Genomic DNA, 13484 nt, shown 5'->3' on the forward strand with positions numbered 1-13484 from the left:
GCCGGCCTCACCTCACCTCGCGGCGTCGGAGGGCCACTTGGAACAGCCGGGTGCGAGGCCCGAAGGAAACAGGCGTGTGCGCGCCCAGGCTGTTCCCGCGTGACCCAGTCTCGCTGGGCTCTGGGTGTCTGCCCGGCCCGGGGCTTGGAGGGTGTCTGGAACGAGCTGGGTACGGGGTGCCGCGGGGGGGTGGGGGGTCGGGACGCAGGGCCCTGGAGGAGCTGCCCGGGCCTTCTGGAGATGAGGGGAGGCAGGGGGCATCCCGTATCGTGCACTACGCAGAACCGTCACATCGGACCGATGATACTTCCGGGCGTTATTAGGAAGAGGCGGGGTGAAACAGAGAGTCAGTGTGAAGTGATTCAGAGAAGATACAAAGTCAGGAAGTAATCGTGACAGGTGGTGCTCAGACCGGCAGCAGGCACGAAGCTGGGGTGGAGAGGGCCACGTCTGGAACCTGAGAGAAGCAGCCTGCCTGGACGACGGGCGGCTCTGCCAGCCCGTCGTGGCCCGTGGTCTCTGCTGACCGCCCCCTGGGAATAACGGTGGCCTGAGACCTCGGAGGGGCGGGATCCCAGGCATACGCGGAGGCCCTGCTCCCCGGGGCGGTGGGGTCGGGCCTTGTCGGCCCCGGAAGGCTGCTGCTTCGCTCCGGGTGGCCTACGGGAAGGCCCTCAGGGCGAGTTACTGAGCCAGTCACGCGGTGGCCTGCCCCCCCCCCCACTGCGGGTCTGCACTGGAATGGGGTGCCTGTCGCACGTACGCAGATTGGGGCTCCGGGTCTGGACGCTGGGGAGGGTGAACTGCAACCGCGAGGTCTGCCCACGTCGGCCTGCCGCCCGCTCCCCCAGCCCAGCCACTCACGTTCACGTCCGAGACAGAGGGAAAGCACCGGCTGGTGGGCCGCTGCTTGATGGTGGCCACCCTGGACTCCACTGCGACGCTCTCAGCAGTTCGGGATGGCTTGGAGGCTGGGACTATCTCGTCGGGTTTATCTGCAACGTGAACATGACCGTCAGGACGGGCGTCGGTGAGCAAAGCCCCAAAACACAGTCGGGCGAGGGGCTGAGTTAGAAAAACGCCCGAGTGCCTTGTGCCTTTTCCCAAAGCCTTTACGGTACACGTGGTCTGTCGCTGTGGTGCGGAGCACGCGTGCCTCTCGGCCACAAGCGCTGACACTGACAGGACCTGTCCCCCAAGCCGTACCCCCCCCCCCCGCCGCCGGGTGCACGTGGACAGGAGGGGAAGGAGACCCTCGCGGAGGCAACGCAGCCTCGGCACCGGAGCCTCCGGCACCCAGGGCGTCGCTTTGTTCATACTAGCGCGGTTTATTCTTGCTGGTGGGGGAGCCAAGCCAACGTTTTGAACATTTTTCTTTTTAAGAGCTCAGAGGTGTGGCTCCTTTGAAACTAAGCGCAGTTGCCAGGGTCTAAGGACCCAGCACCCAGGGCTGGAGGCGGCTGGGCAGCGTGGGTGTAGGCAGGGGTAGAGGTGGGGAGGGGAGGCAGCCCCCCCCCCCGCCACCCGCTCAGGAGCCAGTTGACGTTTGTGCCTTGCTGTGCGGGGGAGTCCCCCCTCCCCCAAGAGCTGAACATTCTCAGTTCCTTGTGAAAAAGAAAGCCCAGGGTTAGTTATCAGTGATGCTTACAGATTAAGAAATGATTTTAAAATTTAAATTTAAAATGTTACATTTGGGGGAAAACCCGAAACTGGAGCACGTCCTGGACCCGCCCAACACCCTGGCCTCCGCCCGCAGACCGTCTGAGCTCAGGCACCGGCGTCTGATCAGGGCTGTTACAGCGCAGGACCCTGGTTTGCTGACACCAGGGGTGCCCGGGGTGGGGTGGGGCAGAAGCCAGCGTGAAGTGGGCCTGGTGGGAATCTCCCACTTTGGACCCTGTGAGGCGCTGCACTCTCCCGGCCACCCCCCGAGAACATTCTGTCCGCAGCTCGAGGTCTCTTCCTAGCTCACCCCACACCCTTCTGGGGTCTTGTGACGCCCCACGAAGCTCGTGCCGTCAGAAAGGCCCAGGCCTCTGGGGTCTCGGCAGCCCCAGGCTGCGAGGCCAGCGTGAGAGTTCGGGCAGGAGCTCTGGGTTTAAGGCCCATGGCCCCCCAGGAAGAGCGCAGCCCCTGGAGAGGTCCCCACAGTCCCCAACAGGCAGGCCTCTGGCTTCACGGGGCCCCTTCCTGGTCGGTGCCCAGCCACATCCTGGACCAGGGTGAGGGCCCCACAGTCCCAGGTCGCCTGCTCGGGGAAGGCCGAGGAGCTCAGGCACGGCAGCTCGCGGAAGGCCCTTCCCGACCCGCCAGCTGGCACGGGGACTCCCAGGTCCCCTGCCCCCGCCCCGGCATCCTCCCGGCTCCTGGCCTCCTCGGGGGACACTGGCAAGCACCCGCCCTCTTAGGGGGTCGGTTGGAAACACCCACGTCTCTGGCCAGCCCAGCTACCGTTGCGGTGCCACTTAGCTCCCACCCTCGTCTCTGACCCTCCTCCTTTTGCCAGATCCCCTGCCCCACATCCCCAGTCCCAGCGACGTGCCTCCTTCAGGAAGCCTTCCCCTCGGGTCTGGGCCAGGCTTCTCTTCAGGATGGGGTTTAACTTCTTCCTGTGCTTGTCTCCCCACCCCACCCCGCCCCTTGGCTAGAGGACTCAGGGTCCTTGGCTGACGTCCCCCGTGAGCCCATGGTGACCTGCAGGTCCCCTCGGCTCCTGGAAGCCGGGCACCTCCCCGTGGCTGTCGGCTTTGCTTCGGCCGAGGTGCAGCTCTTTCTCCAGCGACGGCGGGGAGTCAGGTCCGTCTCCCGCGTTGGGACCTTCGTCCGCAGGTTCGGCCGTCTTCTCAGGCCCAGCCTTAGCTTCAGCCTGTGCAGCTCCGCTAGGCTCCCCCCCTTCCCTGGGGCCTCCAGGAACGTGGGCCTGGAGGGGATGCCGCTGAGTTAGGGAAAGGGCGACTCTCCCGTGGGGGGCACTGCAGGTGGGGAGCTCGGCCGCCGTGCAGCTGGCCACGTCGGGGCACAGCACGGGGCGAGGGCCGAGGGGCTCCGGGACCGGACGGCTCTCCTGGGATGGAGAGTTACACCAGCTGGACCTTCCAGAGGCTCCTATCTCCAGCTGGGCCCTGCGAGTCCATGTCTGGTTCCCCCCCCCCCCGGCCCCCAGCACGCTTGGGGCCTCAGGCATGTGGCAGGCACCCCCAAAACACACCTCGGTGGTGGGTGTGCACAGGTGAGGCAAAGGCGCCATCATTAATGACAGCAGTCCCCGACCCCGTGGAAATTCTCGGCACCTTCATCCCGTTTCTCATTCTAACAGGAATCTGGCCATAGGGGAGGGGTCATTCCCATTCTGCAGAGAGAACAGCTGGGGATCTGGGATGCCTAAGGTCACTCGTGCAGGTGGAACTCCGGGAGCAGGTGGGAGCTTGGGCTCCATTGGGGTCACCTGGCCCCCGTGTCCACCCCTGGGCCAGGGTGCCGAGCCTTGGCTGACAGCGGCCATCCGATGGGCTGCCGTCGGAACGGTCCTCCTGATCCAGCTGACTGGACAGTCAGGGCGCCGTGCCCGCACAGTCACGCCCCATCCACATGGGGTCTGGGGTGTGATTGAAGGTGTATCCCCTGGAGCCACGGCGACCTTGCGGCGGACGTCCTGGTCCTTGTTTAAGCCTTTGCCCTCTGGTCTCCACGCCACCTAAGCGTTCTTTTGAACCAGAACACACGAGAGCATCTTGGTCTGTGGGGTTGGGTCAGGCGACCTTGCAGTGGGCGTCCTGGTCTTTGTTTAAGCCTTTGCCCTCTGGTCTCCATGCCACCTAAGTGTTCTTTTGAACCAGAACACGTGAGAGCACCTTGGTCTGTGGGGTTGGGTCGGGGGCTACTGTTCTGTCCTCAGTGACAGCGAGTTAGTGCGGTTTTGTGCGGTTCTTACATAGAAGGCCACCCTGCGTTGCTTCCCTCCCGGGGGCCCAGGTCCCCTCCTGGCCCTCGTCTCAAAGGGAGGCTGGTGGCCTGACTCGAGACTCTGCTCAGCCCCTGTGCTGGAGGGTTGGTTTGCCTGCACGTGAAGCTTTGGAGAAAAGCTGTGACACTGGGTTCCTGCTTCTCTTTCTGGGCTCATAAGGATTATTCACGGTTTGTAAGAGCCTGGAGTTGCATCTCTAGTCAAGGATTCCAGATGAAGAGGATTAGTGAGTCCAGCCCCCTGCAGTCTTAAAATGAAGCACTGAGGCTGAAAGCAGTCCTGCAGGCCGACTGGGAAGCTGTCAACTCGAGAAACAATGCAGTAGGGAGTTGATGGAAACACTCTGGAAGGGACCCCCGTATTTTAACTTTCTAAGCAGATGAAGTCTGGTGCCCACCGTACACAGGCTGCACCCTTCCTGGGTGGGGAGGGCGGGTGGTGCATGTCAAGCATGGGTGGGTCGCGTCCAGCCACGTGTCTCTTGGGAACCAGAGCACAGCTGGGGACCCCTGCCTGTCACCGGAGTCCCCACCCGGGGCCCTCCCCTGACCACAGGCAGGGTCACCCGCGTGTCCGAGCCCTCCCGCAGGAGAGATCCCAGCTCGTCCAGCAGATGTTGCCGGCTTTGCAGGAGGGAGGCATCGAATCGTGGAGTGAAACAACCCCCGAAATCGGGGCGAGCTGGGGAAGCTGAGGCCGCCCCTGGGCTGATGCGGCACACCTGGCTGCGAGAGGAGCCTGTGGCCGTGTTTCCCGCTGCACTGCTCCCCGGGGGGCAATGGGGCGCCCACCGCAGAGACTCTGTGACCCCCATCTGCCTGTGGCCACGTGCCGGACTGGTTCCAGCACCCCTGCCCCTCAGAACCGTCAGGAGAGCATCCCAGGTGCTCCAGAAACGTCCGGCAAGGCCGGGATTGGGATTCTCAGCCCCTCCAGCTTTTCGGGCAGGTGGCTTCATGGAATGTGTCCTAATCCTGGTGGCGTCCAGGAAGCCTGTCCCTCCTCGTGACCTTGAACAGCTTGTTTGCCAGGCTCTCTGGTGGGCAGGGCCAGCCTTGCCCTGTCTCAGGGTGAGAGGGCACGGCACACACAGCTTCCTCGAGGAAAGCCAAGTGCCGACGGCACCGACGTCACAGATGATGAGCCGCTCGTGCCGAAGCAGCAGCTGTTGCCAGCTGCCCGTCTCTTGCTTAATCGTCCCAGGAGGCCGTGCGGGAATGGGGGCGGGCGGTCTGACCCCAGCAGACTGTCCGTGGCCTGTGGGCCCTGACAAGGGATGGGCCCGCGGGAGCAGCCAGAGGTGCCCGCGGGGCCTGGAAGCTGTGGTGAAGCCGGTCCCAGCAGCTCTGTCCTGGAGCCGCCCTGGGCCAGTGTGGCGCTTGTGGTGGTCCCGCGCCCCCGGTGCCTGTGAGCATGGTGTCTGGGGACCAGAGCAGGTCCTCAGGAAATACTCGAGGCGTCTGAGCTCAAGCTCTCATCCAGTTTTCTCCACTCTCTGAAGGAAGGTGGGTCCCCCTCTCCAGGACTCTGGCCTGTCCTCTGTGCGACTCTGCCCTGGCCCAGGCTGGCCGTGCAGAACACGACTTCTGTCCTTCTGTCACAGCCCAGGGTGTTTGGCTGCTGGGGCCCCTGGGGGCGGGTGGGGGCAGGCCACACGCGCCCCCAAGGCTGGGCCGGCTCCGAGTCTGAGCTTCCCCCCCCCCCCCCGACAACAGACTTTCACGGCTAGCCCTGTTGTGGCCACGGGGCTCCTGCAGCCCCCTGGTGCGGTGCCTCTTCTGGAAGTAACGGTGGACGGAGGGGGCTGTTTCTGCCAGCTGGCGTGGGCCTCGGATCGAAGCAGGGGGGGATTCAGAGGGAAAGGTAATCGCAGGAAACTTCCTGTGCCCTGGGCGTCCACCACGTGGTTGACACAGAGACCCATCCTAGAAAGCCCACTGGGAATTTTCCCGGGCAGCCCCTGGGGGTTGCGGGGGGAGGCTCAGGACTGCTCCAGAGAGAGGCTGCGAGGGTTAGCCTGCCTCTGGGGAGACACTGGGTGAGAGAGGAGGCGCTTTCCGGAGCTCCAGGACCCGCGACCCTGCCCCCAGATATCGCCCTGCTGGGTTCTGAGACCCGCCTCCCCATCTCAGCGTTTCAGTACCATGCTGTGTCTTAGCGGTAGCGCCGCGGGCCTGTGAGAGGGTCACCGCCTGCTCCTGAACTGACAGTGCTGCTTTTAGTCGCTGGGGTAGTCGTCTCCAGCTACTAGGTGAGAAACCCCCCAGATGTGGGCGCTGCTGCGGGAGGGGCCGGTGTCTTAGCTGCTCACGGCACAGAGGCTGGGTCCTCCGTCTCCACGCTGGCCTGGGGCAGGGGCAGGGAGCGGCATGGCCTTGCAGCTGCCCCCAGCTCAAGGGCAGTCTTCCTGCACATGTAGAGCAGGCCTCCTGGAGAGCGGGGTGGGGGTGGGGTTCTAGAGCTGAAGGCAGGTGGCAGAGGGCGCTCAGGGGCCCATTTGCCAGGGACCCTGCTGGCCTGCGTCCTGGCCAGCAGCCACGGAGGCTGCCTGCCCCCCCGAGCCAGGCAGGCCCAGCTGTGACAGGGTGCAGGGTCCCCACAGTTACGATGACGTAGACACGACTTGGGGAGACGCAGAACACGCTGGGGCACCACAGACGGGAGGGGCGGGGCAGGTGTGACAGACTGAAACGGAAAGAGTCCTGGGGCTGGGCCCCCTACAGGACCCCGAGCAGGGAGAAGACAGTACACGGTCACGGCACGTTCTCGACTTGACGCTGAGGGCCACAGGCGTGCGTGCGGGGGGTGAGACAGACACCGGTCGCCCCTTACCCTTCTTCTTCCGGACGGAAGCTTGCAAACAGAAAGGGGAGTGTGAGTCCCGTGGCGGCAGTGCTGCCTCGCTGGGGGCGGACTGCCCACCACGCGCACCCCTGGCTCTGGGCACACGCGGGTGGGCAGGGATGCACTGTCTACGCTGTCCTGGGACCTGCCGGCTTGTGGCCTGCCTTTTCTGACTTGCTCTCTGGCAAACTTGCCTCCCGTGGGGACAAGGGGCTTTCCTCTCACTCAGCACCCGCCCCTTCCTGGCACCCCGCCAACTGGACCGCGTGAGCCGAGGCAGCTCATAGGAAGGACCCTCACAGCGCCCTGAGCTGCGCCCCCTAAAGGTGACCTGCCCGCGGGTCCTCCTGGGGGGAGCCCGCGTGGCACATGCTGCCTGGCTTTGGAGAAGCACGGGTGATAGTTCACACTGTCATCCCTGTCGGGGGCTGGGCCCGGCCTGGGGTTCAGGGGGCGTTTCCTGGAGAGTCCTGTGTGGGCATGGAGGGGCCAGAGGAAAGGGGCTCTGGGCGAACTCGTGGCTCTGGGCGAACTCGTGGCTCTGGGTGGAGGTGGGCAGCCCCACAGCACTGCTGCCCTTTTCTAGAAGACCTAGGCCTCCAGCTGAGCTGCAGATCCTAGACGCAGGACATGGTGACAGGTGAGGGGGCCCTCGCTGGGAGACAGCCTGGGGAGGACAAAGTGTGGGAGACCCTCCCAAAAGAGCTGCAGGGAAGAAGGGGCTGCTCGGTACGAGGAAAGGGCCAAAGGAGAGGGTCTCCCCCTGAAGGCTGGGACCAGGTGGCAGCGACAGCAAGTGAGGATGCTCAGACTCCCAGCCCCTGGACCAGCTGGGCCTGACGATTTGTTCTGTGCCCCCGTAACCTGCCCTGGGCAGAGCTCACAGATGCTTCCCCTCCCTGCCCACCGAGCCGTCTCAGCGGAGTAAGCCGTCAGTCCACTCGCCCACTCCCGTGTGGTCAGAGCAGCCTCCTCCTGGAGGTGTCCCTGGGCGCCGTGGTGACACCCAGCGTGGCGTCTAACCGGCACCCGGAGTCATCCCTCTTCATCAGCCACGCGGCCGCTAGACCCAGGGCTCACGTTGCTCTGCGTATCCTTCCCCAGGCCACGTGGTGGGGTCCAGCGGCCACAGCCCTCTGTGCTTTGCAGTCCTTTCGAGAAGGCACCAGGAGCTCCCTCCACTTGGCCTGCAGCCCCCCAGGCCCGCCAACCCCTCTGCCATCTATGCCAGACGCCAGGGCCGCAGCTTTCTGGTCTGAGCCACACAGTGGGAAAGATTCTGGGGGGAACCCTAGACGACGGGGGGGCTGCTTGGGGGGAGGGGCCACAGTGGGGCAGCTTACCTTTATCCACTAGTGAGAGGCCCAAAAATTCAAAACAAAACAATGTTAGACGAACCAAAAGGAGGTTAGGCGAAACTACTAACCACCCCCGAAGCTGGCAGGGCCCCAGCGGGCCAGCGTGGGAGCGCCGCGCACGGGGGCGTTTCCTGACCCCTCTCCGGGTGTCGGGGCCAGGAGAGGGGTGAGCGAGCAAGCAGAGGGCCATGCAGAGGCTGGGGCAGCCCGGACGTGGCACTCACCGAGCTCCTCCAGCTCCGAGGTCATGGACTTGGAGCGCAGCGTGAGGGCCGTGGTCGGGGCGCGCTTCGGGGGTGGAGGAGCTTGGGGGGCAGACAGGAGGGAGGGAGGTGAGGGCCGGGCCCCAGTGCCGCCACCCCCTGCCCCTTCCAGAACAGACGGCAGGTGGGGCCCCTGGACCTGCTGGAAAGGCTGAGATGGGGCCTCCCCCTGGGTGGGGAAGCTGGTACCGGAGGTCCCGACGTGCTTCTCCAGTCTCTTTCCTGCCGGGGAGTGGCTCTGGCCTGCTCCCGGCGCCCCTCTGCAGGCCTTGCTCAGCCCCAGTGTCCCCCAGCTGTGACCTCCCTTGGGAAGGAGGGTGGGCCCGAGGACCTCTCCGTTCCACGGGCCCAGGCTGCATGCCATCACAGTGACCGATACAGGTCAGTTTGGAGCGGGAGCCCCCAGGCCCCTGTCTGCTGAGCACAGCCCTGGCCTGAGGCCGCCCACCACTCCCTGTGGGCCAGCCCGAGTCCCCTCCTAACCTCCTTTTCTGACTTGTTTCCTACTCTGGGGCAGGGGGAACGGGACCCCCCACCCCCAGTGGCAGATGGGGCACACCTCGCAAGTGCCTGAGCACAGGGGGCTGGGGGGGAAGAGCCCTGCCCCCCACCCACCCTTCGGGCAGGGCTGGCGGCCGGGAGGGCACCTTTCTTCCTGGCCGTGTCGTCTGGGTCGAGATTCCTGGTCACTGTGACCACCTTGAGGACGAGGTGATTCCCTCCCTGGCGGATCATGTTCACCACCTGCCGGTGGCCGACCTTCACGACATTCTCGTCGTTAACCTGTGGGGAGAGAGGGCAGGGCGGTGAGCTAACGGGATCCCAGCGCCCAGCTGGAGGGGGGCACACGTGGGCAGGCCCCGTGGGAGCGAAGGTGCCTTCGGAAAACCGAGCAGAAGCCGCGCGGCCTGGAGGGTGAGGCCGGGCCTCCTGCAGCCCAGAGCTGGTCACCGGCCGGGGCCGCTTTCTGGGAGTGAACGTCCCTGCGGCTGCTGTGAGGAAGGCAGACTGGGCTCGGAGCAGGGCCTCCTTGATGGCCCAGGCCCCATCCCCTCCCAGGTGGGCCCTGGCACCTCCTGTCCGGACCCCAGCTCCTGGTGTGAGGGCCGGGCACGGAGGGCGGCACAGAGAGCGAACCCACAGGAGGTGGGGTCCATGGCGGCTCCAAGCACTGTCTTCGAGGAAAAAAAACCGCCCTAATGATCGAGAACTGATAAGCACTGAATCCTGCCCAGGCTTGCGGTCGCCAGTCCACGTTTTGCTGTACTTCTTTCTCCCGCTGTGGATTTCTTAAAAGCCGTCAAAGTGCAGTGTAGCCACAGACAGAAGAGTCAGCAGGGTTTGGTGAGGCTTCACGAATCCAGCACCCCACGCAACCAGACCCCAGCGGGCGCACCAGGTGCCCGGCTCTGACGACCAGGACCCAGGCGAGCGGGTCTGATCATCTCTGCGGGCCTCTGCAGGCCAGCTCGGTCTGCTTCACCCCGGCTCTCCCGGGGCCCAGGAACCCCTTCAGGCCTGGACGGGCAAACCAGACAGCTGGCCCCCGGGGAAGGGCAGTTCAGGAGGCTGCCTGGGAGGGGGAGATGCGCCCGGTTCCAGGCGGCAGCCGCAGTCTGTGCAGTGACTCCTAGCGGCTCTCCTGTTCACTGATTGTCTCAGAGTGCGATTAGGGAGCCAGATGAATTCAGGAAGTAAGAAGTGCGGTGGAGAGTTGGGCCAGGAGAGGGACGGCTGTCCCCGAGCTTGCCAGGGTGGAAGAACGGGCCCAACTCAGCCAGACCACAGCTACCCGGGACACGCAATCCGAGGCACATGGGTCTCCCTCCCTTGCGTCTCTCCTCCCACAAGTGCGCTGAGACAGCAGTGCTCGTTCATTAATTCCAGCCACCACTCTTGCTCTGAGGGCCCTCAGTCCAGGAGGTACAGGGGGTGGACGGTCCGTCCCCACCCTCCGGGGGCTTACATTCTCATGGGGGAGTCGGACGGCATGGAAGTCAACGAACAATGTCAGCTCAGCTGTGCTGAGTGCCACCCGAGAAAGCAGGGCCGGTGAGAGAGGGGCAGGCGCTGTGCACAGGCATTGGGTCGTGGTGATGGGGCACCGGACAGCCGGCGCAGCCAGGGCCGGGCTCTGAGGCGAGCATGAGCCTGGCGCGTTCGTGGGACAGCAAGATGGCCAGGGGCCCAGAGGGCCAGAGCAGTGTGAACCCAGCGGGGAGGAGGGGGTAGAAGAAGAGCCTGGGTTCTGAGAGGCCCAAGGCCCACTCAGCGAGGCCCTGAGTGCCAGCTGAGACCTTAGGCTTTGAGCGTGAGAGGGATGTGGCAGACTGATGTTTCAGGAGCGTCAGTCACTTGGGATGGGAGGAGGGGGTGGGGCAGAACCCGGGCTGGGAGCACGGGCTGCTTGGACCGGAGGGAGGCAGGAGGGGTGGGGAGACCTGGTCAGGTCTGGAACCATGGGACGCGGCGACGTGGGTTGTGTGGGACGGAGCTGCCCGAGGCCCTGGTGAGATGCCTGCAGCACAGACGGCCCCCGGCCGCCCACCCGTCAGGCCTCGGTGGCCAGCCCAGTGCGAGGAGGGCGGACCGAGAGGAGGACCGCATCCTGCCGCTGACGGGCGGGCCCCTGCGCTATTCGTGATGGGTCAGTGCAGGCATGGGGAGGGGCTCAAAGACCCCCCAAGGACGAGCGCGACATCTGCTCCAGACGGAAGGAGCAGCTTCTCAAGCCCACAGTGGGTAGCAGCCCCTGCCACGGAGCCCACCCTGACCGTGGGCCCCTCACGCTCTTCTTTCCCCTTCCGTCTCCCCTCAGCCACACCCAACTTAAGTCCACACGCTGCTTTGCAAGTAAAGAAGCTCTGGACGAAGGCCGGCCCCCAGAGCAACACGCACACCAAGGCCGGAGCCGCGGCTGCACAGGTGGCGCTTCAGCAGCGACAGCATGGAGGTGTCAGGTGGCTGTGCTGGGACGCACATGAATGCCCTCTTCCAAGAAGGCACAGAAACACCAGCAGCACAGTTCAGCCTGGAATCAGTAAAAAGCCCGTGACCAGCAAGGCGGGATGGGAACATGCAGCTCCGTCCTCCTCCCAGCACAGAGGGACGGAGAGCAAAGAGCAGAGCTGCAGTTTAGTTTCCAGCCTTCTAACAAACTGAAACTTCAGTTTAACCAGAACGGGACTGTGGAGCCAGCTACCATCCTTAAAGCAGACGCTCCACATTGCTCGTGTGGCGACAGGAACCTCGGAGACCGAGTACGTGAAATGCTTGCTGTTCCTCAGTTGCCCACTGAACTCTCATGGTCCCTCAAAAACCAAAACAACCCCAAAACACACACACACCACACTGGGCCTACAATTCTGGCGTGCTGCCACCAGGAGGTGTGTGCCTTAAGCAGCCACCACGTTTACAGGTGAAGCCAAGTCCTGAAGATACAGCCGTGGAGCAGGTCCAGTTACCTGGAAGAGAGTACCATTCCCTCCACTGCGTCATTCTCACATACAGGGTGCGATTATGCAGGGAGTAAAGCACGGCCACATCCCGGCAGAGGGCAAGAATACCAGCCTGGCCACCACCTTGGTTCAGGGAACTTCTGCCTGCCTTTACACACTTTCATATCTTCCTAAATAATTCTCTAATTAATTCCACTTAAATTGTTACTGGAAATATCAAGCTTGTATGTGTACATAGTTTAAAGAGGCAGAATTCTACAAGGCTTGTTACAAAGCCAACAGGACCTCACCACCTAGCCCCATTTCTCATTCCCAGAGCCTTCAACCAATTCTTTCTATACCCATCGCTGCACCTCTCCCCATGCTGCTACTTGATGCGTTAATTTTAGGTATCATCTGCTGACACACCACCACTGAAAATGATTTTCAGTGAAAATCACTGAAAATTTGAGGTTGGAGGGTAGGTAAGGTAAAGTAAGCTCCTAAGACTAACTCTTCTGCAGGTAACAACTGTAAAGTCTGGACAGAATATAGTCCCTCATCCTCAAACCCAAACCAACAAAAACAGTTCCTCGAAAGCTCTGGAACATGAACAAAGGTAGGCAGATTTTGGGTGGGAGTGGAAAAGCGGAAGCTTTGGGCCATGGACACAGAGTGGTGTGAGTTACCTGATGCTCTGGTAGAAACCGCAGCCTTTCTGGTTTGAGAAATCAGAGGACAGAGCCCTTTGTGTCCACAGCGGCCAAAGCGAGGGGTGAATTCCAGAGAGGAGAGGGCCAGAGAAGAGTAGTTCCGTGTTCTGTGTGTACACTCTTCCCAAGTCTGTGGTTGACATCTGAACTATGTGTGCACAGGGCCAGCTCCAAATAGCTTGCAGATAAGGCTGGAAAGCACCCGAACTGGTCCTTGAGCAGCTGCCGCAGCAGGCTGGACAGTTTGCATGCGAGTGTAACCAGGGCAGCTGTCAACTACGGCAAAAACACCGGCACTCAAGCAAGAAGTGTAACAGAGTCTACAGTTGCCACAGCGTAACACTCACAACATTCAGGATACGATACCAACTTACCTGATGAATCCACAGGTGACCAAGGTGTTGGAATTATTAGACGAGGACTTTAAAGCAGCTATTATAACAATACTCAGCTGGGTAAAAGAAAATATACTCTTAATGCATGAAAAATAGGAAATTCAGCAAAGAAAAAAAATGAGAAATGTTACAGCTAAAAAAAACAGAGTATCTGAAATTTAAAAAAGCACTGGATGGGTTTAATAGCAGAATGGATATGACAGTGCAAAGAGTGAACTTCAGTACAGAAACAGGACTTATCCAATATGAAGAGAGAAAAGATTTTCAGAAGTGAACACAGTGTTAAGGACTCGTGGGACAATGTCAGAAGGAGGTCTAACATAATGATAATTAGAGGCCCAGAAGGGGACAATAATCAGAGTCCCAGAAGAGACAGAGAAAATGGGTCAGAAAATGTGATGGCCGAAAAGTTCCCCAGTTAGGTGAAGGGACACTAATGTACAGATTCAAGAAGCTCAGTGATTCCCAAGTATGATAAATACCAAGAATATCATGTCTAGGCACATTACA

General features: G+C 62.1%; 1 protein-coding gene across 6 annotated transcripts in view; it reads right to left on the bottom strand.

The window, feature by feature from the left end:
- Positions 1–13484, bottom strand: part of SHANK2 (SH3 and multiple ankyrin repeat domains 2) — a 546027-nt gene that overhangs the window by 19289 nt on the left and 513254 nt on the right. For all 6 annotated transcript variants that reach the window (XM_060019467.1, XM_060019468.2, XM_060019471.1 and 3 more), the window contains 3 exons: positions 9077–9212; positions 8391–8471; positions 865–995 (listed from right to left, as the gene is read on the bottom strand). In XM_060019467.1, coding sequence (XP_059875450.1) covers positions 865–995; positions 8391–8471; positions 9077–9212 — 348 coding nt within the window. The remainder of the gene's footprint in view (positions 1–864; positions 996–8390; positions 8472–9076; positions 9213–13484) is intronic.

The sequence above is a fragment of the Delphinus delphis genome, chromosome 8, assembly GCF_949987515.2.
Source record: "Delphinus delphis chromosome 8, mDelDel1.2, whole genome shotgun sequence".
In the NCBI taxonomy this organism is placed as follows: Eukaryota; Metazoa; Chordata; class Mammalia; order Artiodactyla; family Delphinidae; genus Delphinus; species Delphinus delphis.